The 27435-nt window shown below is 41.2% G+C and overlaps 1 protein-coding gene across 2 annotated transcripts in view; it reads left to right on the top strand.

Annotated features, from left to right (window-relative positions):
* The window catches only part of ADAMTS12 (ADAM metallopeptidase with thrombospondin type 1 motif 12), a 309194-nt gene that overhangs the window by 189851 nt on the left and 91908 nt on the right, over positions 1 to 27435 (top strand). For both annotated transcript variants that reach the window (XM_055123852.1, XM_004605602.2), the window contains exons 4-6: positions 10016 to 10212; positions 11196 to 11279; positions 24522 to 24646. In XM_055123852.1, coding sequence (XP_054979827.1) covers positions 10016 to 10212; positions 11196 to 11279; positions 24522 to 24646 — 406 coding nt within the window. The remainder of the gene's footprint in view (positions 1 to 10015; positions 10213 to 11195; positions 11280 to 24521; positions 24647 to 27435) is intronic.

Here is a 27435-nt window from a genome sequence, read left to right as displayed (position 1 = left end):
TTTTGTTCTTGTGGATCTATCTAGAGGCGATAAGGCCATATTGAAGTCTCCGACTACAATTGTGCTGTTAGTGATGTCCTCTTTGAAGTCTGTTAGGAGTTGTTTTAAATATTTAGCCGGTCGTTTGTTAGGAGCATATACGTTTAAGAGTGTGATTTCTTCCTGTTGTACATATCCCTTGATAAACAGAAAATGACCTTCGCTGTCCCTTTTGATCTTTTTCATCCTGAAATCTATGTTGTCGGATACCAGGATGGCCACTCCAGCTTTTTTAAGGGGGTTGTTTGCTTGGAGGATTGTTTTCCATCCTTTGACTTTGAGTCTATGTTTACTCTGTTTGTTCAGGTGTGTTTCTTGCAGGCAACAGAATGTTGGGTTTAATTTCCGGATCCATTTAGCCACTCTGTGTCTCTTGATAGGTGCATTTAGGCCATTGACATTGAGAGAGATTATTGTGATATGGTTTTGTGTCATCTTTCTGTGGGATTTGTTGTTCTTATGGGGCTCCTCCTTGTCTTACAGTAGCCCCTTTAGACCTTCTTTCAAGATTGGTTTTGAGTCTATGAAGGACCTGAGCTGTTGTTTATCCGAGAAGTAGTGTATGGTTCCTTCGAGTTTGAGTGAGAGTTTAGCCGGATAAAGTATTCTTGGTGAGGCATTCATTTCGTTGAGTTTTTTCACTATGTCCCACCATTGTCTTCGGGCTCGGAGGGTTTCTTCTGACAGATCGGCCGTAAATCTGAGGGCTGCTCCTTTGTATGTGATTTCCTTCCTTGACCTTGATGCTTGCAGAATTGTGTCTCTATCCATGGTATCCGTCATTCTGACTATGATATGCCTTGGGGTCTTTTTATTCGGGTCTCTTTTTGCTGGTACTCTTCGGACTCCTTGTATCTGGATGCCTGCCTTGTCCAGCTCTGGGAATTTCTTAGCAATGATATCTTTGACTGTGTTTTTTTCATTGGGGTTGCTTCCCTGCGGTTCTGGTACTCCAATGATTCTTATGTTGTTCCTCTTGAAGTCATCTCCCAGGGCTCTGATTCACTCTATAGCCATTTTGAGGTCTTTGGCCATGATTTGTTGTTGTCTATAAGCTTTCTGAAGCTCATCTTCCAGATCACTGATTCTGTCTTCGGCTGTAGTCATTCTACTGTTGAGGGCATCTAGTGATATTTTTATTTCATCTACCGATTGCTTTATTTGTGAGACTTCCGTTCGAAGGTTTGAAATTTCTGCTCTCATTTCTGCTCTCATTTCTTCCTGTATTTTCTTGGTAGACCGTTCCAGCGCTTCATTCATCTCCTCTCTTAATTTATTGGATGTCTGTTCCATATTTGCTTGGAGTAGGTCGAGTCTCCTCCAGATTTCCTCTCTGAATTGTTTATCTGAGAGGTCGTAGATGTGAGAAGCCCCTGTTGAGGTTTCTGGTATCTTTTCTTCCCCCTCTCTTCTCGGAGGGGATTTTCGCTGCTTCTTCATATTGTTACGGAAGTATAGAGTTGGAGCTTTGTAATTATTTATTCCTTTTTCTTCTTGTGGAAAGAAGGTTTTCTGATCGTGCTAAACTTCCCTTATTAACTGACAGCTTTTATAGTGTCAGAGTAAGCTAATGGCTATTTTGCATGTTTGAGATCGCAAAAGTGAATTTTCAAAAAAATACAAGTTCCGAGTGAGCTGAGGTAACAATGAATAACTGCGGCCGCTGCTCTGAGAGGAGGCCACGCCCACTTTTAGACCATGCCCACTAACATACGGGACACGCCCCAAGTGTCTTCCTGCGAGGGCGGGCCACAGTTAGGGGGCCTGGGAGGAGCCGGGGCGCAGAGGACACGGGCTGGGGCTGCTGGAAGGTCTCGGGGAGTCCAGGCGGCGGGAAGCGGGGCGCGGGAGGGCGTGGCCGAGGGTCCGGGACGGTACCTGCGAGGGCGGGCCGCAGTTAGGGGGCCCGGGGAGGAGCCGGGGTGCAGAGGACACGGGCTGGGGCTGCTGGAAGGTCTCGGGGAGTCCAGGCGGCCTAATTTATTTATTTTTATTGAATCACCATGTGGAAAGTTACAAAGCTTTCAGTCTTAAGTCTCAGTTACACAATGCTCAAACACCCATCTTTTCACCAGTGCACATATTCCACTGCCAAGAACCACAGTAAACCTCCTCCCCACCCCCCACCTCCCTAGCCCCCCACCCCGCCTGTGTAGCTGATGTTTCACTTTACTTTCTCTTTACTTTAGTTACATTCAATATTTCAACAAAAAACTCACTATTATTATTTGGAGTTTCCCCCCCACCAAAGTCGGACCTGCTGGAAAGGAAGCATTTGATAATTTGTTTTCCATTGCTGAGAATAAAGAGATATGAGGTCATGTGGCCACAATAGTAGCCGCGAGGTTTGGGATTTCTGTATTTTAGTATTTTAGTAACTAAGTCCAGAGAAATTTCTGCCAGAAGTTGCATCATTGCTAGCTCATGCCTCTCTGCTATCAAGTGTCACTCTTGGTGATACTTGAGGACTGTATGCGGTGTCAGAGATCAAACTCAGGCTGGGTGCAAGCAAAGCAAGTGCCTTAACCTCTGTCATCTCCCCAGATGTGCCAGGATGAGGATGGAAATGGTGTGGCTTCAGATCTCTCACCAATGGGATTGCTTGTTGTCAGAAATACCCACGATAAATGAATTAGCAAACTCATAAAGGATTGGCTTATTTTATAAATTCTCAGTCTGGTCATTGGCTTTCTGGATCTTAAAGCATTCTTTTTACTCCATTTATATCATTATTTTGGGAAGGTTCACATGTGCAAAGTGGCCCATGTGTCCTCCCTCCTCTTTGACTTACTCTGCATGCAGGAAGAGCAGTTCATACAGGATCAGTCTTCCTTTGGAGATGAGAGGCGTTATCAATTTTTTTCAGCTCTTCCTACTTTTTTGTTCATGCAGCTAAATCAGGGGAGTGCTTGCTTTTGACATCTACTACTTAGTGACACTTAGACCTGTTTTAGCTTCACTTGTTTACTCTTAAAGACAGCTGTTTCCACTTTTCCAGTGGCCAGTTTTCAGAAATGGATAGTCTGTTACATAAGCACAAATAGCTTTGGTTCCTAGTGAATGAGGGACTTCTGATTTTTTTCCACATAAAATTGAGTTCCCCAGTGGACGTATTTAAGCCTGCCCAGAGCTGACCTGAAGAGACGGACGGCTCTGGCGCAGGGCCCTGTTGCTCAGAGAGATGAACATCAGCACAGACTTTCGGCCCAGGTCTGAAAGGCCAGAGTGTTCTGCCAAGAAGGGGCTCCCATCTCCACTGGAGCAAAAACTAGGACCCTAAGAGATGCTGAGTTGAGCACTGGAAAGCTGTGCCCTGTCCCCAGTGAAGTCCCCCTTGGGGGCAGCTTCTATATCCCAAGGATCACAACAGCGTTGAAATAATTTCTTTCCCTTGCTTTTCACATAATCCTTGTTGGAATAAAGGTTCTCATGAGTCAAATAGATTTTGGAAGTAGTTCCAGGTCTCCTTTCTGCAGGGCGGGGTGAGGAAGTGAGGGGGCGAGAATACTCCTCCGGGGTCAGGGGCGAGCAAACGCTCCATGAGACGGATGTTCAGGCTGAGCCCCCAGGGATGGAGAGTGAGCAGTCGTCACTCTTGAGGGCCAGAGGCAGAGAATTTCCAGGCCTTATCAGTCTTCAGATGTGCTACTTTTTTCCTGATGTCATCTCTCAAGCCACCAACTTGAGTTCTGGGACACCTCCAAAAACACCCTTTATCTGGATTGTAAAGACAAACAGGACAGTCTTCAGAAAGTTCACACTATCAGTTCACACGGGTTTCTTCAGGACAAATTGCCTTCAAGCATTGCTAAGACCATAGAACCCTGGAGCCAGCTGCATTCGGTTCCAACTTTTCTCCTGGAAAAGTTTAGTTTTTTGACTGGTCTTTCCATACCCCATACTGCCAGACAAGTGATGTCCACAGGCTCCCCATCTCCATCCCACCGGTCTGAATGAAGCTCTGGCCGACTCACTGAAGATGCTCCAATGCTGTTTAGTTGGGCAGATTTTGTAGCCTCAGTGAATCTCTTTTTTTTCCCCCTTTATTTATTTATTTATTTATTTATTCCTTTTTTAATATAATTTATTGATTTTTTAATTAGTGAGTCACAGTGAGGGTACAGTTACAGATTCACACATTTTCGTGCTTGTTTTTCCCTCATGCAATGTTCGAGAGCCCATCCCTCCACCAGTGTCCATTTTCCACCATTTATGAACCCAGTATCCCTCCCACCCCCCTATCCCATCCCCCCCACCCCACTCCACCTCTGTGGCAGAGCATTTCAGTTTGTTCTCTCTCTCTCATTTTGGGTGTTGTGGTTTGCAATAGGGGTATTGAGTGGCCATAATGTACAGTCTCTAGTCTACTTTCAGCATGCATATCCCTTTCTGCTCGGGATTTCCAATCACATTTTACTTGGTGTTCCCTCAGTGAATCTCTTTTTACATATTATTTATTGAAGGGGGAAACCTGTGTGTTTATTCTATTTTATTTTATTTTAGTAATAAAATCTCTATTATTAATCTATAGAGATTTTTGTTTCCTTGCTTTCATTTTTAAAAAAATTTTTTAATTAATATTTTATTGAATCACTGTAAGATAGAGCATTGCAAAACTGTTCATCATTGCATTTCAGTCATACAATGTCCCAAAACCCATCCCTCCACCAGTGTAATTTCCCAGCATCAGTGTCCCCAGTTCTCCTCCCACCCCTTCAAGCCACCCCTTCCCCCCGCCTGCCTCTATGGCAAGCACTTCTCTTCTCTCTCTTTCTTTTTCTTGCTCTCTCATATTGTACATATGGTGTAAAATGCAGATGCTGAAAGGTTATCATGGATATCCCTTTGCCTACTTTCAACATTGAGTTCTTGTCCAGAGTGATCATTTCCAACTAGGATTGTCATAATTGACCCTCCTCTATCTTAACTACCCTCAATCCCCACAACCTTGTGGTAATTCCCAACCATTGACCAGTCCTTCTGACCTGTTTTTTCTGGCCGTGGATATTAGTTTGTTACTTTTTTTAAAAAATATGTCCCACAAATAAATCCATTCTATGTCTGTCTCTCTCCTTCTGGGTCATTTCACTCAGCATGATATTCTCCAAGTCCATCCGCTTATAGGCAAATTTCATGATCTCATTTTTCCTAACAGCTGTATAGTATTCCATTGTGTTGATGTACCATAGTTTCTTTATTCATTTGTCTGTTCTCAGGCACTCAGGTTGTTTCCAGATTCTGGCTATTGCGAATAATGCATAGAATAGTGCTGCAATGAACATAGAAGTGCAGATGATGTTTCTGTTGTGTGTTTTTGGTCCCCGAGGGTATATTCCCAGAAGTGGTATTGTTGGGTAAAATGAGAGATCGATTTTTAGTTTTTTGAAGATGTACATATTGTTTTCCAAAAAGGCTGGACTAGTTGGCATTCCCACCAGCAATGAATGAGGTTTCTTTTCCCCCCCAAATCTGCACCAGCACTGGTTGTTCTTTGGATGTATGCCAGTCTCTGTGATATGAGATGGTATCTTATTGTTGTTTTGATTTGCATCTCCCTGATGATAAGTGATGTAGGCATTTTTAAGGTGCCTTTTGGCCATTTGAATTTCTTCTTTGTGGAAGTTTCTATTCATTTCTTCTCCCCATATTTGGATGGGGTAGGATTTTTTTTCTTGTAAAGTTCTACCAGGACCTTGTATATCTTTGATATTAACTCCTTATCATATGGGTATTGGGTGAATAGTTTTTCCAATTCCATAGACAGTCTTTGTATCTTGGTCACTGTTTTGAGGTGCAGAAGCTTTATAGTTTAATGTAGTTCCATTTGTTAATCTTTGCTTCCATTTGATTGGTCAGTGGTGTTTCATATCTGAAGATGCCTTGAACTTCACTGTCATGAAGGATTTTGCCTATGTTTTCTTCCATGTACCTTATGGATTCAGGTCTGTTTTGTTGAGGTCTTAAATCCGTTTTGACCTGACTTTTGTGCATGGCATTAGGTAGAGGTCAGAATTCATTTTCCTTTTACACGTAGCTGTCCAGTTTTCCCAGCACCACTGGTTAAAGAGTTAAAGAGGTTTTCCTTTCTCCCCTTCATATTTCTTGCTTACTTATCAAAGATTAGGTGATCATATATTTGACGGTCTGTGTCAGGTTGTTCAACTCTACTCCATTCCATTTTTCTGCAGGTCTGTCTTTATTCCAATAACATGCTGTTTTAATTACTACCGCTTTGTAGTACAGTTTGAGGTTAAGCAAGGTGATACCTCCAATCTTCTTTTTCCCAAGGATTGCTTTAGATATTCATGGGTTTTTTTTTCTATCTTTTGATGCCAAGGTTAGAAGTGGAAGCATACAAAGCATGTCTTTGACCCCCAAGCTACTTCCCTCATCTGCTCCCAAGTCCATAAGATTTTAGAACAAAATTGAAATTACATATTAAATAGAACTTTAGTTAGCCTGCATTCTACACATGAGTAGTTTTATCAGTAATAACTGTCTGAAATGTGGAATTTAGGAGTTCGCATGCTTTTTTTGTCATAGTTTTGTGTAATTTATATTCTTCCAAAGTACAAGGGCTTGTATATTCAGGAAATATACTACCTATTACTATCAAGAAAAGTACTTATGATCTAGAAAATGTTGTTTGCACTCTATTATTTCTATATAAACTATATTTTTAAACTGAGATGTAAGTTTAGCTTATCGATGCATTTATTAAAAGTGAAATAATAAATGATCAGAGAATCCCATAGAGTGTTTATCAGGGACCTTGGTGTCTGTCAGGGCTGACTGTCAGTGACCACGTGGTTGCTGATTTATTGTGTTTCAGGATCCTCCCACAAGAAGTTGGAGGGTTTGTGGGATTTGGAGTACTTGTCTCTCTTGTCTGGAAGCTACAACATGGCCTGTAAGAGACTGACTTGAGAGGATTCTCTTAGGGGAATCTGGATGTCAAACTCAGGAGGAATGTGTCTGATGCTTCCCCATGCACAAAAACTCAAGGACAGCACTGGGCATTTTTATAATGTGGACAGGTCTACATGTGCTTCCTGGGGTTGCAAGCAATCCTTTCCTCCATCCCATCCTCTCACACCGGTCCCACACAGATTCAAGTGCAATTTGCTCCTTGGTTTACACAGAGGGAATTAGAAGCAGACTGCAATTTACAAATGTCCTTATGACAGGAGAGATAGCGCAGCAAGTAGAGTGCTTACCTTGCATGCCGCCAACCCTGGTTTAACTCCCGGCATCCCATCAAGTTCCCCAAACCTCACCTGGAGTAATCCCTGATTGCAGAGACAGAAATAAACCCTGAACATTTCTGTGTGTGATCCCAAGCAAGCGAGAAAACAAAGAAAGCAACATTCCCATGATCTTTGAACACGGATGTGAGAAAGGCAAGTAGGGATAAAAAGAGTTAGAATTCGTCAATAAAATCTTTAAAGTGTTTTTCAGGAAAAGCACACTAGTCTGTTCCAAGTTAATAGAGGAGGATAGCAGGAAACTCTTCCATCACAGATGAAGAGTTAATCATGTCTCCAAATGATAAACCTTTCTGGGATTTCCCACTGAATAATTCCACAATCCTGGGCTTGGGGATGTGACTCAGAGCCAAGACACATGCTTTATTGTGTGTGAGAACCTAGGTTTGATTCCCAGCATGACAACACATCATAGTAGAAGATAATACAGTGAAAAATTACTTCACAAAGGACATAGGTAGGTGAATAAGGAGGGAAAGTTGCATCAATCTTTATGAATGGTGTTTACTTAAAAAAACCCATATTCATGGGGCTAGAGAGATTGCACCTCATGTAAGTTGCTTGTTTTGCATGTAGCTGACCTGATTTGATCCCTAGCAACCCATGAGATGCCCCAAGCACCACCACGAGTAATTCTTGAGGGCAGAGCCAAGAGTAATCTCTGAGCTTTGCTGGGTGTGATGCAAAAATAAAAACAAAGAACCTTTAATCATCCTCATTTTTTTCCCAAAAGTCTAATAAATGTGGTCAACTCTACCAAAGATTTCTGCAGGAATAAGGTATGCTTTTCATGATCCCAATTCCATGTCTAAGGCAGAACCTTATTCTAGATTGCTTCAAAGACTAGTATGAGACTAAACAGTGGAAATGGATGGGAAGAAGCATCGTCAGCTCACTGCACAACTTCCTGATGAAAAAAAAACACTCATGAGTCAGTGACTGCCCTTAGCACACCAAGTGTCCATGCAGAGACTGGGTGCCTATCACCAGAGGGAGTGACGGTGGACAGGAAATTTGCTACTTTTCTTCTGTGTCTCTTTTCTGCCAGAGGTCCAGGGTGCCTATCTGAAAGGTAAAAATGGTGAGGCTGTCTCGATAAACATCAAAGACAGAATCTGCATCAGCCCAGATGTCTGTCCTAGCTTCATCTCCTATAATTTCAAAATCTTTTATCAACTAAAGTATTTCTGAGCCCACAGAAACCTTTAGACTTGCCCACTTCTTGGGTGAAACTTCCCAGTGTGTGAAGTAGCATATTATTCTGTTTGGTTTTTAACAGACTTCTTTCAAGATCTAAGTTGGTGTTCCTTAGTTGGGGTACTCTGGGGTTTTGAGATTGATTCCTCTCAAATTTCTTAATGATTCTACAGCTTTCCCTAGGTTTTGCCTCCCAGGCTATAATCCTTATTTGTTAAATCTATGTACTAAATCTTTATGAACCCCTTTCATCCCTCCCCCACCCCTTAAAAATTGTACTGATTTTCACTAAATCTTTCTCAGCTCTTTTTGTACCTTCTTAAAATAAAAAAGGTATGAACTGCACTCATACAGCTTTGCTAACTCACATGTTCCCCCATTTTATGCATGTTTACTCTGTGGACACAGTATGGTATTTATTTTTCAAAAAATGCACCATTTCAAGGCATGATCCTGGATCTTCAACTAATTTCATGGGATGTGTGACTTTGAGAAGATTATTTAACCCAACACTTTGAGAATCACATTCTGCACTTTATAAACTGAAGACAGCAGTGTTTACCTTAATTCTTCATAGGAATCAAAGTTTGGCATTTTAAAGCCTAGTGCCCTGCCTTGAACACAGCAAGCACCGAATAACTCAGAAAAGAAGGGCAAGATAAAAGAAAGTTCCTGTTTTGATTATGATATATATGTATATATATACATATATATATTAGATGTAAGGGAAACAACATTTTTTGTGGGAATGTCATACCTGGTGATGCACAGGGGTTATTCCTGGCTCTGCACTCAGGAATTACTATTGGCGGTGCTCAGGGAACCATATGGGATGCTAGGAATTGAACCCGGGTTGGCTACACACAAGGCAATCACCCTACCTGCTGTGCTATCACTCCAGTCCCGGGAAAACAACTTTTTTTTTTTGCTTTTTGGGTCACACCCAGCGATGCTCAGGGGTTATTCCTGGCTTTGCACTCAGGAATTACTCCTGGCGGTGCTTGGGGAACCATATGGGATGCCGGGGATCGAACCCGGGTCGGCCGCGTGCAAGGCAAACGCCCTACCCGCTGTGCTATCACTCCAGCCCCAAAAACAACTTTTTAAAACTGTAAAATTATTCCAAATAAGTTCCTCTTACTTTCTTTTGATGGGGGTATTTGGGCACACATGCAACAGTGCTCAAAAATTACTCTTAGTAGTGCGTGATGGGGGTTGGAACATCTTTAGTTCTGGTGATCAAATGGGGTCAGCCATGTGGAAATAACTTAAACCTAGTATTAGCTCTCTGCCCCTGAAAGAAGTTCCTGTTTTAATATCCTTGCAAAATTCAGATTTCAATTTTCTTGGTCATATCCATTGAAACTGATCATTTCTTAGGTGTGCATATAAGAACATGGTCTTCAAGCATTAGTAAACATAAACCAAATTCCAGTTGTGCAACTTTACAAATTTAAGTGAGGAATATGTGAGAAATCTATAACTTAACCCATTATCTTCTGTTTTATATTTAGATAGTCTTGGCACCTCCCAGAAGCAAGAGTTACAACGGGAGAAATGGGAAAGGAATAACTTGCAGAGCAGAAGCCTTTCCCGGCGTTCCATAAGCAGAGAGAGATGGGTGGAGACCCTGGTGGTGGCTGACACGAAGATGGTTGAATATCATGGAAGTGAGAATGTGGAGTCCTATATCCTCACCATCATGAACATGGTATGGCAAACTGCCAGGGGAGGGCAGCTGGAGAATTATTGGCATTAGAAATGCCCCCCCACACACATACACCAATAATATTACCTTGTTTGTCCGTATACATGTGTGTTTGTATGTACAAATACATACATGGTACTCAGTAGATCATTTATTCCCTGTATAGCGAATAAGGAATGAGAATGGCAATTCAGCAAAACAGATGTTTTTTTCTTACAAAATATATATTGTATAATTTTTTTAAAGATCCTTACTGTTTCTAAAGGTTACTCTCACTGTCATCCTGTTGCTCATCAATTTGTTTGAGCAGGCACCAGTAACTTCTCCATTGTGAGACTTGTTACTGTTTTTGGCATATTGAATACGCCACAGGTGGCTTGCCAGGCTCTGCCATGAGAGCAAGATACTCTCAGTAGCTTGCCAGGCTCTCCAAGAGGGGTGGAGGAATTGAACCCAGGTTGGTCACGTGCAAGGTGAACACCCTACCAGCTGGGCTATCGCTCCAAGTGACTCAATTTTTTCAGTAAACTTTTTCTCACTGATTTTCTATGCAAATGCATAAATTGGGGCAGAGACCTGGTTCATAATGTTTTCGAGGCAGTTAAGCTAGAATTGGAAAGCCTTTGAAACTCTTAATACCAGACTTGCTATTTGCATGATCAATGTTTTCTGCATTCCTCGAGAGAGTGTTAGTCTTCATGAGGAGGAATGATGCTTGCCTGAGTAACTGTTAATTAAAAAGAAGAAGACTCTATGTCAGGGAAAATGTGAAAGAGAAGAAAGTCACCAATGAAACACATAACCATTCAATAGGGCAGAAAGATTGGTCCTAATGAGGATCAGATCATGACTTTATCTCATTTCACTCCACCAACCTGACCTATTAGAATCTCATAATTTTAAGTGCATCATAGTTGTGTCTTGCCCTTCTTTTTACTGTGTTATGGTTTTATGTGATACTAATGATCTTTCATTTCTTATCATAGGTCACTGGTTTGTTTCATAACCCAAGCATTGGCAATGCAGTTCACATAGTTGTAGTTCGGCTCATTCTGCTTGAAGAAGAAGAGGTGAGGCATATCCCCCACCCCAACCCGCCACTCCACCCTATTTCCATATTTTAGAATTTTTGATCAATTAGGGATTACAAGACAGATGTTTAGAAGTGCCATTGAGAGGAAAAATAATAATACTCTGTTATTCTCTTAAAACTCCATTCATCTCAAACAAGAGATGAAATTCAAAGATATACGTAGTTGGAATCAACTAGCGATTATTGTATCGAGTAAAATGCAAATCAAGCAAGCAATAGTGAGTAAGAATGTCCCAGAGGCCAGAGAGCTAGTACAGCAGGTAAGGTGCTTGCCTTGTATTCAGCCCTTGTATGTGTGGGTTCTGGAACACACAATTCACTTTCAGCTTCAAGGCCGTGTTCAGAGTGCACTTGACTGCTTGTCTTGCTACCACTTGAAAATCACTTATTCTCCCTTTTGTTTAACATTTTCTTATTTATTGCAGCCATTTTCAGAATGTGAGCTTCTTGAAGAGACACCCTGTTTCTTCCTTTTAGTGACATTCTCAGAACATAACCATGCCTGGGATATATACAAATACATAAATAGATGAATGGAGAAAACGACTCATTTTTATAAGTGAGTTAACCAATCTGATGAGATACACTTACAATCTATAGCGTTTAACCGATAGCCAAGACCTGTGGAGAGCAGCCCCATTCAACTTAATCAGCAAGAGAGCAGTCAGAAGGTCCCAAACAAGTTATTTCGCTTCTGGGCAGGAGGAATTGTCAGTCAGAATTTAAAACAGAGATGTCTGGAGACTGAATTCTTGTTATTCCTTTTCCCCTGTAACACTCCACTTCCCTTAGTCTCTTAGCACACAGTGTGACTATAAAAGAATGGCTAGGACTATATTATTTACCTTTGTAAAAAACCTTACATTAAGAAAGCTTCTGCCACACTTAGAACAGAAAATAAAAACTATGTATCCTTTTAATGTCTTAGATGGCTACAATACCATATGGGAATATTCATGTAATTAGCGTTTCCTTTTCTTTTTTAAAATAAGTTTTTATTATTGAATCACTGTGAGACCCTTGGAAAGCCGTTCATGATTAGGTTTCAGTCATACAGTGTTCCAACACTCATCCCTCCACCAGTGTATGTTTCCCAGCACTGATGTCCCCAGTTTCTCTCCCATCATCCCCCACCCCACAACCTGCTGCTATGACAGCATTTTCTCTCTCTCTCTCTCTCCCTCTCTCTCTCACACACACACAGACTTTCTCTCTCTCTCCCCTTCTCTCTATCCCCTTCTCTCCCTCCCTCCCTCCCTCCCTCCCTCCCTCTTTCCCTCCCTCCCTCCCTCCCTCTTTCCCTCCCTCTTTCCCTCCCTCTCTCCCTCCCTCCCTCCCTCCCTCCCTCCCTCCTTCCCTCTTTCCCTCCCTCCCTCTCTCCCTCTCTCTCCTCTTTTTGGGATTGTGGTTTGTAATACAGATACTGAAAGGTTATCATGATCCAGCAATACCACTTCTGGGAATTTACCCTGGTGGCCCAAAAACGCACAGCAGAAACATCATCTGCACTCCTATGTTTATTCCAGCTCTGTCCGCAATAGCCAGCATCTGGAAACAGCCCAAATGCCCAAGAACAGATGAATGGATAAAGAAAATGGTACATCTACACAATGGAATACTATGCAGCTGTTAGGAAAAATGAAGTCACGAAATTTGCCTGTAAATGATGAACATGCAGAGTATTATGCTGAGTGAAATGATTTAGAATGAGAGGGACAGATAAAGAATGACTGCATTCATTTGTGGTATATAAAGAAAATAGTATGAGGCTAATATCCAAGGCCAGCGAAAACAGGGACCAGGAAGACTGGTCAATGGTATGAATATATCACACGTTTTCTTTTTATTAGGGCTTAAACATGGTCAGCTTAGGTACTAAGATGCAGATTGGTGGGAAGTTTCAAATGGTCAATGTCTGGTTAGAAGTGACGTGTGTATAGCATAGCAAGTAACTCCAAAGATTATGGTTTTATTTTGTTGGTAAAACATGTATGAATTTTGTCTCTAATTTACCAGTCTTATTCCAGCTCTTGCTTTCTATTTCACCAGCTCTAGTCACATCAGCGTTGTGCATCTGTCTTTGAAGCAGCTCACCATGTTACCCATCTGCTCGCTAATGAGTTGACTACATGTTTAGCACATTCTCACTTGCTCTGTTTTAAATGAGAATAATACATTCAACTTTTTAAAAATTTTCTTTGGATAACCTAGAGGAAAATATTTAGCTCTGTAGAGTAGCTTAGAATATACACATACTTAGCTACAGGCTTGTGAACATTTAGGATTTTCATACATTAAAAAAAAGGGAGGTGGGTGTTCTGCAGTCTGAGAGGAATTCCAGATGGCACCTCACAGTGTGGTTTCTATGAATCCAGCCTTTGAACCTCACAATTCATTGTTCATAAGAAACAGGGTCACCGATTCAAAGGGAGCCCTTTGGTGGAATCCACTTTCTCTCTCTCTCATCATATAATACTGTTTTTTTATTTCTCTTACCCTCATTTTGCAAGTGCAAAGAGACACAAATGATTTTTCCCCTTCCAAAAGAAAGAAAAAATTATGACTTCCTCCCTCCCACTTGCCAGGTAAACTTTTATAGAACCCCCAATAACATGGTTCACAAGTTGGCAACAAAATTGCTAGCTCACTGCAAAGCTGTGATTCCCAATCTAATTTTCCCAACTCTGTACCACGAAGGCAGCTGACATAAACAGGAAAATACAGTGATAAGTGCTGGTAGGTGGCTGTCCCTCTATGTAAGGTGCCTTGAGTTCTCGTCTGATCCCACCACCATCCAGTAGATAACTCTCAGATAGTATTGCTCCTGGCTTCATTTTTATTTTTCTACAAATGTGAATTGAGGTGGACCTAAGTCAAAGTCACGCTAGTCACTGAGGACACAAACAAGAATAAAAGACCCATTTCATAATGCCCAGGCTGCTGCCCTGAAGCACAAAGAAGAAATTTGCAAATATTGTTGTTTATAAATACAAAGGGCGGGGGTGGGGGGTTAGAGGGTGGCTATAGTACCTGGGACAGCAAAGGATACTTGGGTAAATCAGCCTGGTTTTAAAGGATGAACTTGAAAAAGATCGTTCCAAGTGGAAAGACCTGAATGGCAGTAAATTTAGTAGTTAAGCTGGCACGGCACGATGAACATAGCACTCATGCTGAATTACAAAATGAGAGGTTGAGAAAAAATTAAGCAATGAGTGTTCTGGAGGAGAAAAAAGCTCAGAAAAACCTGCCAGCCTCCACTTACACTGGTTTAGTTATGTTAACTCACTGTATGATGGGATCATCCTTCCAGTTGTGGAAGCCAGAGATTTGCAAACTATTCGTTATATGTCCTTCTTCCAAGCTCATAACCAGCCCATTAGGTACTGCTAATTTTATCTGACCATCTCCATTTCCATCACTTTAACTCAGGACATAACTATCTCCACAATAGTTGTATATACTTTCTAGTCTATGTGAGTTTTTCAATTTCATGTTCTCATTGAAGCCAGGATAATCTCAACATGGTAATCAGCCCCTCCCTTTTCTGACAGCCCTTCTCCATTCACTATATCAAATGCCACCCAAATAGGTTTTTGATTCTCTCTCTCGTCTCTTACCACGAACCCTTGTTTGAGGATATATTTATCTTGATTTAGCCATGTTCTTCTACTCATCATGTTTTTTCCTGTTGTTGGTCTTATTTTTATAGTCTCAACTCCTCCAACTTGTTATCACCATTAATATCTTATGTTTTCTGATCTCAGTATGAGTTACTTCACTAGGAGGAGTCCTTGACCTCTATGCCTGGTAATATTCTATTAGATGTTCACACAGCATCATGAATTGCTTCTCCAGAAGAGCATGCGTCATACTTATAATTTCATGTCTGTTTGCTTAAAACAGTTTCCTCTGTTAGCATGTGGAAGACTCTCTGGTTTTGCTCACCATTTAGTCCTGATGGTACCTAATAGTTAAGAGAAAGAATGGACTGAGAAACAAGAGAAAGAAATCAGTAGGCAAAGAAGAGTAGCCAAGTCATCAGGCTTGTGGCCACAATAAGAGATTCGGATTGAACCCTAAGGGACCCATTAGATGACTCCAAACCAATAGGTTAAATGGAGATAAAAGCATTAGTGAGATATCTCTGGGACTCTGTGGAAAGTGGTATGCAGTGGGGGTACAGAGATGGGCTCCCCGAGCCAGGTTTCTTCTGCAGTTGACGTTCTACTACTTTCATTTGTTTTCTACTAACAGTTGACAGCTGACACCACTTTGGACTTTATTTTCTTTGGTGGATCAGAAGACTTTATAGCTAATCTACACTCATAAAATGCTGTTTCTGTTTGGCATTCACTGCTCTGTAAAAACCACTATTGTTTTTCATTGTATCTTGAGAAGTATTAGGGTAGGTGAATATGATACTCACTTTGGAGCATCCCTTGGTCTTTCTCAAAGACCATTGTTTAGATTTTGGACCAGTAGAAAGAGAGGAATACAATTAATGAACTGGAAAGACTTGGCATGCATTATAAGGACCATCAGCCAAGAAGTTAAAGATATGAGCCAACTCACTCTCATTACCATTATACTTTCATCTAGCCCTAAATCGAGCTCACCTTCTCCTATGATGATTCTATTTTTCAGACACCTTACTCTTCTTGAAGACAGATTTGGCCTCTGTTGCTTCTCACTTTAAGGCACTTCCTTTGATAGCCTCCCTACTTCCCTTTTTGGGCCTGAGTTTAGGGATGGAATGAAATGCTCCCACTTCCACTGTCTCCATTTGTGGGTAGTTTGAAATCAGGGAGAAAACAAGATTTATATGAATCCATCCATTCCAACTGTAGAACCTTTGGTAGGTTGCATGAGTTGACTGTGCTTCTATTTCTTTAGTGAGCAAGATGCTCACTAAAGACTCATGCCAATCTCCCAGGGTTGTGCCTTGGGCATCAGACCTGGTAAGCCATGGGACAGTGAGCTGTTCCATGGTGACTGGCCTGTAGAATCTTCTCTCTAATTGTATGGGTAATAGCACGCTTTTTATTCCTTTCATTAATCGCTTCATCATCATTATTTAGGTTCCACACTAACCCTAAGTGTGTACACTTGATACAAAATTAGAAGATGATATTAGGCACTTAAGAAGCCAGAGACTTCTTTTATGAACAGTGTAGGGACACAGCGTGGATTGTGTCCCCATGCCGCCTAGGTGGGGCTGAGGTAACAAGAGCAGCAAGAGTGTCAATGGGTGGGAGGAGTGGCCTGTTTTCACAGACTTACCCTCTTGGTCTACTGAGTGACTTAGTGTGGGCTTCACTTTTGTGAAAGTGAAATTTAAAATCTGTTAACTTGGGAAATTCAGCTTGGTAATTTTCTTTCATTTGCCTCCCCTGGCACTCAATGTGCTTGTAGAGTTGCTGATTTTTCCTATTAAACAAACAAATGTTGACCAAACATTGTAGATACCCTACTTTTACAATCAACTGTTGTCTCCTGTGATAATAAGATAAGTTAATCCTTAAGCATGAGAAGTTTTCAGATGAAACTTGTTCCCACTTTCCTCTTCTCTGTCCGTTCATTCTGAATGCTAGAACATAGTGCTTGTACATTGATTCAAAAACTACTACCAGGGATTTTCAAAGAAATCAATGAAACATTTTTTTCTTCACTATAGAGAGATCTTATGAGAGAGAGAATGACTTATAACAAAAGCTATGTCCTTGCAAGATTGTATCTGAGAGAAATCAATAGAGAGATGTGGCGGGGGGGTGGAGGGGTGAAAGAGATAATGACTTATAACAAAAGTCATATCCTTGTAAGATCATATCTTATGTCTCACTTGGGACTGTTTCTCTGAACTATTGCTAGTTTCCTCTAGATCATCATCCTTCATATAATTTCACATCCTCAAGTAAGTTGAAAAGGGGGCAATGGGAAGTGACTTGGACTCACTTGAGAAAATGAAGTGAGAAAAAAATTGATGAAGGAACAAAACAGGAAGATCTGTAATTTCATTGGAAAGAAAATGGGAGAAAATCTGTGTGAATGGGCTTTGTTTTGACAAGCACAAACAATTGTGGGGATTCTTTATGGAAAATGTTTAGCACAAGTTTCTTTGTTTTTGTCGTGAGTTAGCTGGTTTCTCTGTGATTTCCTTGCATCTTAGCGAGTGAGGTCTGCACAAACTTAAGGCACAGCTAATTCTCCTTCCCCAGGCCCCTGTGATTAAGAGAATTCAAGCCATGAAATGACTGAATGCTTCTTGGACTTAATTTCTCATGGGAATTGAAGATTATTAGGCTGAGGGTCATGAAAGTTTATTGTTTTAAATTAAAAACTCTCGCAAGAGTCATGACATTTAGTTGAAAAGTTGCCCCGAAGACCTGCACTAACTGTGTGTTAAATGTCATGTACTGCAGATCAAGGTTCTGCACACGTGGGAAGGTGACTCAGTGATGGAACATGTGCCTTGCGTGTGTGAGGCCTTGGCTTCGATCTCTGACATCCTCATTACTACAGCCACAACAGAAAGAAACTGGTACATATTGGCAAGTTACCCAGCTTCAAATGATCAGAATCCAGTTTATTCGTGTGCTTACCTTTCCTACAAGAAGGGCTAATGAAAACAAGCAAGATTTTGATGGTAGACTTTGGGCCCTAATCTTTTTTTTTTTAATTTATCAAGGACTATGCCACAGCTTATTCCAGAATTGTTCTTTAAGAATGTTGGAGTGTAAGAAGACTTCTTTCTGGTGATCTCTCTGCTTTTTCCTCGTCCTGTGCTCTGCCCTGCTGCAGGAAAATCTCAGCACCCATGCAGATCCAGCCCATGTATGTCACGGCTCCAAACTCTACATGGTTCTCAGTAATGCCTGACCACTTTTCCCTTCTTCTCATTTCTTTTTCTTTTTTCTTTTTTTGTCACACTCAGTGATGCTCAGGGGTTTATTCCTGGTTCTGCCCTCAGGAATTACTTTTAGCGGTGCTTGGGGGACCATGTGGGATGCCGGGGATTGAACCTGGATTGGCTGTGTGCAAGGCAAATGCCCTACCTGCTGTACTATCACTCCGACCTTGTCCTTCTCATTTCTGTCAGGAACTATGAAGGTTTTAGATTCTGTCCTTCTTGTAGGTGGACATGTTCCCCTGCCACAGTTTTATGAGTGCAATGTTGGTAGAAGGTAAAACCCTCCTAAGGCAGAGACAAAGGACTCTATTACATAGAACATCAGATGCTTCAAGTTTGTGTCTGTCCCTCTTATCCCAACTCCCACAGAGGCAATGGGGGCAGCTCAAGTGGATGCTGTGTACATCAACTGTTTTACTACCATTGAAGGTCTTTAACAGAAGGAAACCCCAGAAGAAGAAAGACAACATCAGGATGATCTCACTTATCTGTGGTATACAGAATACTTTTGAGAAAATGTACTGCAATTAAAGGGAGATGCCTAGATCACCCTTGATCTGGGTGTTTAGAAAGGAGAAGGACAGAGAAGGAAAGAGATCAAGGGGGAAGAAGAGAATGTGAAGTAATAGGTGAACAGGCATCAGGAATTCAGTGATACTGCTGATATAGATGAGTGCTATCATCATATATCCAAAACATAGACTCAATAACAATGAAAACATGAGATCTAAGTTGCAACCACTGAAACTTTGTAATTGCCTGTCAAGCTGACAAGTGTGGATGGGACAGGGATTAGGGTGGGGAGGGAATACGAAACACTGGAAGAGGGAAATTGACACTGGTGGTGGGATTGATGTTGAAAAATTATATGTAGTATGATATAAAAAATTCATAATATAAACATTGTTTTGTAGCTTCAAATTATAGAGTAAGTCTTCCAATTTTTTCATTAAGTATAAGATGCCATGAGGATGAAATAAATTCAATTTAAATTAAAAAATATCATATACCTAAAGTGCAGCTATATATTATATTTTTTTGCTTTTTGGGTCACATCCAGCGATGCACAGGGGTTACTCCTGGATCTGCACTCAGGAATTACTCCTTTTGTGCTCTTTTATGCCCCGGTGCTCAGGGGACCATATGAGATGCTGGGAATCGAATCCGGGTGGGCCGCATGCAAGGCCACCGCCCTCCCCGCTGTGTTATCACTCCAGCCCCAATTTTTTAAATATAATTAAAAGATTTTAAAATAATATATAAAAAGAGATGGTAACTCCATCCTTGAATGGAGCATGTAAGCAAACATCTAGTGGTTAGCCAGGTTGGAGCCATTATCTTGATTATCCTAGACAGCAAATAAATTTCCCCTCTTTCCTAGAGACAAGCTTTTTTTCTGTTACAATATCCTTGCAAAGATACGGATGCTGTGAGTGCCTTTGTTCGGATTATATGGAGAAACATGAGAAATAGGAGCCCAATATAGAATTCTCTCCCAGCAGCTCCTTTCATAGGTACCAGGACTCAAAATTAGAGGGTCTTTTATTTTTTTTTTCCTCGCCAGAGGTGGAAGTGTGAGGTGGCAGTGTAGAAATAGGTGATTATGATCCATTGGTGAATTGCTAAATCTTTCCAGTTATTTAAAGCAACACATTTAGAGAAATTGCTAATAACCTGAAACCACAAATTTTGTACCAGAGTCTATAAAATTGAGTCCTTCCCTCTCTGGCCTGAGTTCTTCATCATTTCAGTGCGAGGATTGGATCTATGATTATGAAGGTCCTTCAGGGAAATGGGATCTTCTTGATGACTGGAAAATTGAAGGCAAAGTTTATGCTGCTGTATCCGAACAACAACTCTGCTTTCTTAAGCATGAGGACGATGTGTCCTTGCTCACACAGCCTCAAAATGAGGAAAGGAGGGTAGATGCTGATAAACATTCTTTCTTCCTTAAACAGACGTGCACGGACTGATAAATTCTTCAAAATATCGAGTCTAACCATGTATAAAAAGATAATACTGTGGAAAAATATAGCTTTCCTGACCTGAACAGATTTCTTTCTTGAGCTTTGTGGTCCTACCAAAGACTTTCTGAGCCAAAAGAGACCAATCTGAGATGTGTTCCACCTGCTTCCGCCTGGGTGGTCCCTGGATACTCATAAATATTGGCATTTGTGGCTAGTGAAATACGGATATTTGTTGAGTTATATGTTGTATGTGACTGTGTGAGTGTATGAGTTCTTTCTAACCACAGCTACCCTTTTGAAAAATTTTGAAATTTTGAAAAATTTCAGGTTGCCTTTGATTAAAACTATGGGATCTCTGTTTGGAGAGTTGTTGAAATATTGTATGCAATCAAAGTGAAAGTAAAGTGAAATTTATTAGTTACACAGGCGGGGGGGCTAAGGGTGGAAGGGCTAGGGGCGTGGGGGGTTAGGGGTGTGGGGGTGCGGGGTGGAGCTATACTGGGATTCTTGGTGGTGGAATATGTGCACTGGTGAAGGGATGGATATTTGAGCATTGTATAATTGAGATTTAAACCTGAAAACTTTGTAACTTTCCACATGGTGACTCAATAAAAAATTAAAAAAAATAAAATAAAAAAATAAAAAATAAAACTATGGGATCTCTCTTATAACTGGTTAGTAGCCCATGAAAAAGCACACTGAAAAGTGCTGTATAAGATATAATGTAACTTCCCCACCTTGATTCTGATTAGGTACTATTTTCAGATTAAAAATTTAATTTGAGGTCTTTGTAGTGTTTATATGCAGTTGCAACAAATGACACAGAGAAATCTCATATACTCTTTTGTACCACTTCCCCCAGTGATAATATCTTACATAACTTTAGTACAATAATATGCCCAATAAATGAATGTTCATGCAAGCCACCTATGTTATTCAGGTCTCACCAATTTTACAAGAATTGTTGATGTATGTATGCATTTGTAAGCATGTATAGCTGTGGTTGTTATAGTTATACAGTAAGCCCTAATATTAGAGTGTTTTTCCACTTCATTTTAATTTTTCAAAATTATTTTAGTTGGTGGGCTGGAGCAATTGCACAGCAGGTAGGGCATTTGCCTTGCACATGGCCGACACAGGTTTGATTCCTCCACCCTTCTCGGAGAGCCCAGCAAACTACCAAGAGTATCTTGCTCGCTTAGCAGAGCCTGGCAAGCTACCTGTGGTGTATTCAATATGCCAAAAGCAGTAACAAGTCTCACAATGGAGACGTTACTAGTGCCTGCTCGAGCAAACTGATGAGCAATGGGATGGCAGTGACAGTTATTTTAGTTGGTCTTGAACCTATACAGATTTTAGAATGAGTTTTTATGTATCTGAAAAAAATGAAATTTGGGCTAGAGAGATAGTACAGCAATTAGGGCATTTGCCTTGTACTTGACTGACGTGGGCTCAATTCCCAGCACCACCTATGGTCCCCCCAACCTAGGACTGATCCCTGAGCCCAGAGCCAAGAGTAAGTTCTGAGCACTTCTCTGTGTGACACAGAAAACAAAAAAGACATTGAGATTTTGATAGGAACTGTAAAAGAATAATAGATTAGTTTTGAGATAAAGTATATATATATGCATATATATACTTTAAATAAGTAAATGTATATTTTAAATATAATGTGTAGAATATTCTTATCTGTGGAACACAGTTTGTCTCTCAAACTGTGTCTCTCAAAAGCCCTACTTATTTGGGCTTTTGGCTTATTTTACTAGCATTTTGTAATTTCTGGGAACCAGATTCTGTTTTATATGATTAAGATCTAACAAATTGGCTTGTTAGATTTATAAATCTAAGTCTTGGGTATACCTAAGCCTTTCACTCTCTTTGAAACAATTCTAAATGACACTATTACTTAATGAAATTTCCCTTAGATACCTCCTTCAAGCAAATGAATAAGCAAATATAGGGTCAAAATCAGACCTCAGAGTAATCTAAGGAACATTATTGCTTTGTCTAATAATCAGTCTTCCTGTCTGTAATGAGGCGAGTCACTCATTTGTAAAAAAAAATCACCTTAATCTGTAACCTGATGCTCAGATTCAGAATTTGATCAGAATGAACTTCAGTTAGTTTTATCACTTCTCTGAGGCTCATTTTATTCTTCTTATAAAATGAAAATAACAATGCTTTTAAAAATACAAATAATGCTAAGGAGATACCATTGAATTAAAAATGGAAACATCTGGGATATCGTGCTGAGTAGTTCCTTCTTTGCTCTTTTTTTTTTTTTTTGCTTTTTGGGTCACACCCAGCGATGCTCAGGGATTACACCTGACTCTACACTCAGGAATTACTCCAGGTAGTGCTCAGCTCAGGGGAACATATGGGATGCAGGGGGTCGAACCCGGGTCGGCCTCGTGCAAGGCAAATGCCCTACCCACTGTGCTATCACTCTGGCCCCTCCTTTGCTCTTTTTCACGACGCTCCTGCCTTCTCTTTTCTTGCTTTCTCATTCTTCCCTTTCCTTCCTTTCTCTTCCTTTTTATTTCTGCTTACTTATCACTCACTGCTTCTGTATGGGGTGCGGACCTTCTCCCATTGGCTGGAACTGCAACTGCAGCTTGTGTAGTTGAATTGCATCTGGTCCCTCAGATCTTGCTAGAGCCCAGAAGTACTTTTCCTGCTCTCTGTCTCATTTTTCTGAGAGTTAATAATGAGAATCTTTTTTAAAAAAAAAAGTCTTGCCTTTAAACACAACACCCAAAAGGAGAGAGAGAGAACAAAGTGGAATGCCCTGCCTCAGAGGCAGGGTGGGGTGGGGGGGATGGGATTGGGGGGGTGGGAGGGATACTGGGTTCATTGGTGGTGGAGAATGGACACTGGTGGAGGGATGGGCTCTCGAACACTGCATGAGGGAAAAACAAGCACGAAAATGTGTGAATCTGTAACTGTACCCTCACTGTGACTCACTAATTAAAAAATAAATAATTTTTTTTAAAAGTCTTGCCTCTAATTTAGCACGTGAACCACTTTTCTTTGTTTTTGATGAAAGGAATATGGTATTTGGTGGCTGGTCTCTATCCGCAGGGCTACCTAGGAGTACATATAACAGGCAACTGAAGCCCTTGTTTGATTTGGGTAAAAGAAACAGTAGTAGAGAAAAATGAGCCCATGGTTTGATGCAGAAACTGACCTGAAGTTCTCTAACTGAACCCCAAGGAAAAGACCCAGATTAGAAGGAGCTAGTCATAATTCTGCCAGTAGAATACACTCTGTTCTAGAGATGACTCTGGAGGGAGATTCAAAGAACTGGGTCAAGGGAAAGGAATTTCTCCTTCAAATTAAACCGGCGTCCCTCTGGAGACAGTCATTCCTTTTCCTTTCTCTCCTGCTTGGCAAGGGCGTATGTGGTTCATTTGGAACGAGCCTTCTCCTTCCATCCCCACTAGAAACCGGGCCAGAAAAATGACGCAGGGACTGCCTTGGGGCTCCGAAGCTCTTGAACTCGCTAGGGGCGGGTATCTACTATAACAGCCTAATTGTTACCAGCTGACCAACTAGCCTAACTGGTCAGCAGTCTGGAAAGATTGGATTTGCCTTTTCCCTATAAATGTCAAACCAAGATGGAAATGTCATGCAATCCCAGCTTTTTAGGCTACTTCAAGAAAGGAAGAAGCTTTTTTTTTTTGTTAGAAATCTGTTTCATTTGCATGGGAAATAAAAGTACCTATGAGGTTGGAAATATTATTCAGGACTCAAGGGCATGTGCTGTGAGTGTCCAAGGACCCAGGATCCTTCCCCTGGTACCACCCATGTCCCTCCCATGCCTCCAGCACTTCTGGGGGGCAAATCTCTGAGTGCTGCTAGGATGGCTGTAGGAGAACGCAGCTCTCCTGGGCCTTCTCTTTCAACTGCCAGGCCTACTTGGCAGAGAATCCCCCAGAGTGGCCCCCAGGGCTCCTTGCCTGCTGCTCCAGAGGAAAGAAAAAATATATAAGAGCCTTTTTAGAATATTTTTTAGAATTTTATTGACTTTGGAAGCAGAGAGCCACTAGAAATAAAACTTCAAAGGGCTGCTGGTCTGTCAATGTATTTTTAATGGTTCTTGAAGGGCTGCTGTCCAGTGATAATATCTATTCTGTATTCCTCCGCTTTCAGAGGAAGTGGTGAGAGTGACCGTGTTTAAGCGGGGAGTTGCAGCAGAGAAGGAAGTTGGCCCCTGCCAAATTCCTAGCGGAGTCTGTCTGAGGCACACCCCTGAGGCCATCTCATCAAGGGAGAGGGGGTCGAACGCCAGGGATTCTGACACCAGGGCACTCACCCGAACCAACCTCTCTTCTGCTTTCTCCAGCAAGGGTTAAAAATAGTGCACCATGCTGAGAAGACACTGTCCAGCTTCTGCAAGTGGCAGAAGAGCATCAATCCCAAGAGTGACCTCAGTCCTGCCCATCATGATGTGGCCGTCCTTCTCACCAGGTACCCCAAAAACCCTGTGGAAGTACAGGGGTTAGGGCTTCGGGGAGGGAGGGGGTTGTGAGGTGGAAGGGTTGCCATGTGTTCCAACTCCTGGTATCCTCATTCTTGATAGTTTTTGAAGATTCCTTCAAAGATGTGGAGGGGTTAGTCATCAGACTTGCAAATGGCTCAGAATTCTCTGGATTGATAAACTATACCTACAGGCAAAATACAGGCCTATTATACCACAGTGACTTATCTTTAAAATTGACTTCTTGGACAGACATAGAGGGACTGCACTCATTTGTGGAGTATAGAATAGCATCACATGAGGCTGACACCCAAGGACAGTAGATATAAGGGCCAGGAGGATTGCCCCATAGCTGGAAGCTTGCTTCATGAGCAGAGGGGAGAAGGCAGATAGAATAGAGAAGGGATCACTAAGAAAATGATGGCTGGAGGAACCAGTCAGGATGGGAGATGCATGCCGAAAGTAGATAATGGACCAAACATGATGACCTCTCAGTGTCTGTGTTGCAAGCCATAATGCCCAAAAGTAGAGACAAAGTATGGGGAATATTATCTGCGATGGATTCAGGGGGAGGGTGGAAAAGGTGGGGGGGGTTATACCCGGGATATTGGTGGTGGGGAATGTGCACTGGTGGAGGGATGGGTGTTTGATCATTGTGTGATCATAACCCAAACATGAAAGCTTGTAACTATCTCACAGTGAGTCAATAAAATTTTTAAAAATTTAAAAACTTTTTAAAAATTTTAAAAATAAAATAAAATTGACTTCTTGGGGCTAGAGAGATGTGTAGGGAGCTTGCCTTGTCTGTGAGGGACCTGGGTTCAATCCTGGGCACCTGATACCTGAGCACCGCTGACAGTGATCCCTGAGTATAGAACCAGGAGTAAGCCTGGAGCATCACCAGGTGTGGCCCAAAATTCAAAACACTTTTTTGTTTCTAAATTGGCTTCTTGTGCAATTCTATAATCAAGAGATTCTATAGATTTATAGATTCTCACTAAAGATTCCTGTAATCCTTAAACTGGGTAGATTTTCAAGTGTGTGTGAAGACAGACACACATGCATTCTAGTCTTCTCTAACTTAGGAACATGGAGCTCTCTACAGAAATCAGTCTTCTTTAACCGCACTTTATTGATATTGGGATGGAATATGGGCAGCAGGTTCTCCTTGAATTAACCAAGTGATTTGGTTATACCTATATCCCCCTTTACCTTCATGAAAGTGTTTTTATGTTCTCCACATGCAGACTCCTAAAATGCTAATAATAATCACGAACATTTCTAATGCTCATAGCTGTGAAAAGCGAATTTATTTTCCATGAAAGTCTATATTGTGGGAGAGTTACATTAGCTCGTTGAATCAGTAAATGTTCATTGAGTACCACTGTACACCAGTCACTTTTTAAAAAAATTTGTTTTGGATATGTGTGTGTGTGTGTGTGTGTGTGTGTGTATAAGTGGTGCTCACAAGGTCCAGGAACCACTCCTGAAACCCTAAGTCAACCCATACAACAGTTCAATTTGGCATTCCTTGAGCTTGAGATCAACAGGGTCACCAAACAGTTCTCAGGGGTCTCCAGGGCTCTGTTAACTATGATGAGAAGTCACACAGTACCTCAGATCAAATCCAGAGTTCATGCTCTGTCTCCTGGAATCACCAGTTCTTTTCTCTTTAAAATAGACAAATGAGAGGTTTAGTGAGGAAGTTCCAGTGAGGGAGTAATTACTGATTCGGGCCCCATATGTAGATTTGGAGACATGCAGAAATTCTGGGATTATACCTGAGAGACTCCTTGGCCTAGCTCTTTAATCACAGAGCACCTTCTGCACTGCATGGTCTAGTGTATGTGAACCCAGGGAATATCTGGTTACCTCCAAACATTTTGTTCTGCCAACTGTCTTTGTGATATTATCATTTCATTGTATAAGATGTCTACAAGAAATGATAATCAGTTCCTGCTCTATTCACATGTCAACATTGCTCTAATTTGAAACTCCAGTCTTCAAAATCACTGTTAATGAAATTATTAAATCTATGGTTAAATGCAAGCATATTCCTGAAGAAGTAAGTCTATGGCATTATCCATGTGAACGCTGAACAAATGAACTTTTGAATGAATGAAAGTTTGCATTCATTAGGACCAATTACATTTTGGGTTGATCAATGGTTCCCCTGGGGAATAGTTTGGTGTAGGTAAAGAATTGCACAAGAGGTTTAGGCACCCCACAAGCAGTCAAGGAACATTGAGGACAAGAGGAAGACTTCAGCTCAGGCAGGGCCTATTGATGGGAAAGAACCCTAGACTCTGGGGCCAGCTTTAGCAAAAAGTGCTTCATCTTCATCTCCCTTCCATCATGAGGCAATGAATGAGTTACTAGTGGCTGGATATTGTGGTACCTTGGTGATTTGCCAGGCACTGGGCTATATCTCTATATATAGCAGCCGTGTTAGCTACTATAAATCACTCATAATTAACAGATGGGAAAACTGATGCTTCATTAAGTTCACTTATCAAACTCTCATTGTTAATAACAGGGGCTTAAATCCAGTATAGTTTGATGCCAATATCTATACTTTTCCCTATTACTTCTTTGGAAATATCAGTGCTCCCTATTCCCTTATTATGATCACTTTTCTTCCTTAGAATAGAGATCTCATTTCAAGGTTTAGTGAATTTTACCAGTTCCACAGCATGTGGGAAGTATTTAAAATCTAAGGTAGGCATTCTCAATCTTGGGACTGAATAATTTTGTGTTGCAAAGGGGTGTCTTGTGCATC

The sequence above is a fragment of the Sorex araneus genome, chromosome 1 (assembly GCF_027595985.1).
Source record: "Sorex araneus isolate mSorAra2 chromosome 1, mSorAra2.pri, whole genome shotgun sequence".
NCBI classification, from domain to species: Eukaryota; Metazoa; Chordata; class Mammalia; order Eulipotyphla; family Soricidae; genus Sorex; species Sorex araneus.
This window is presented reverse-complemented; position numbering and strand designations above follow the sequence as displayed.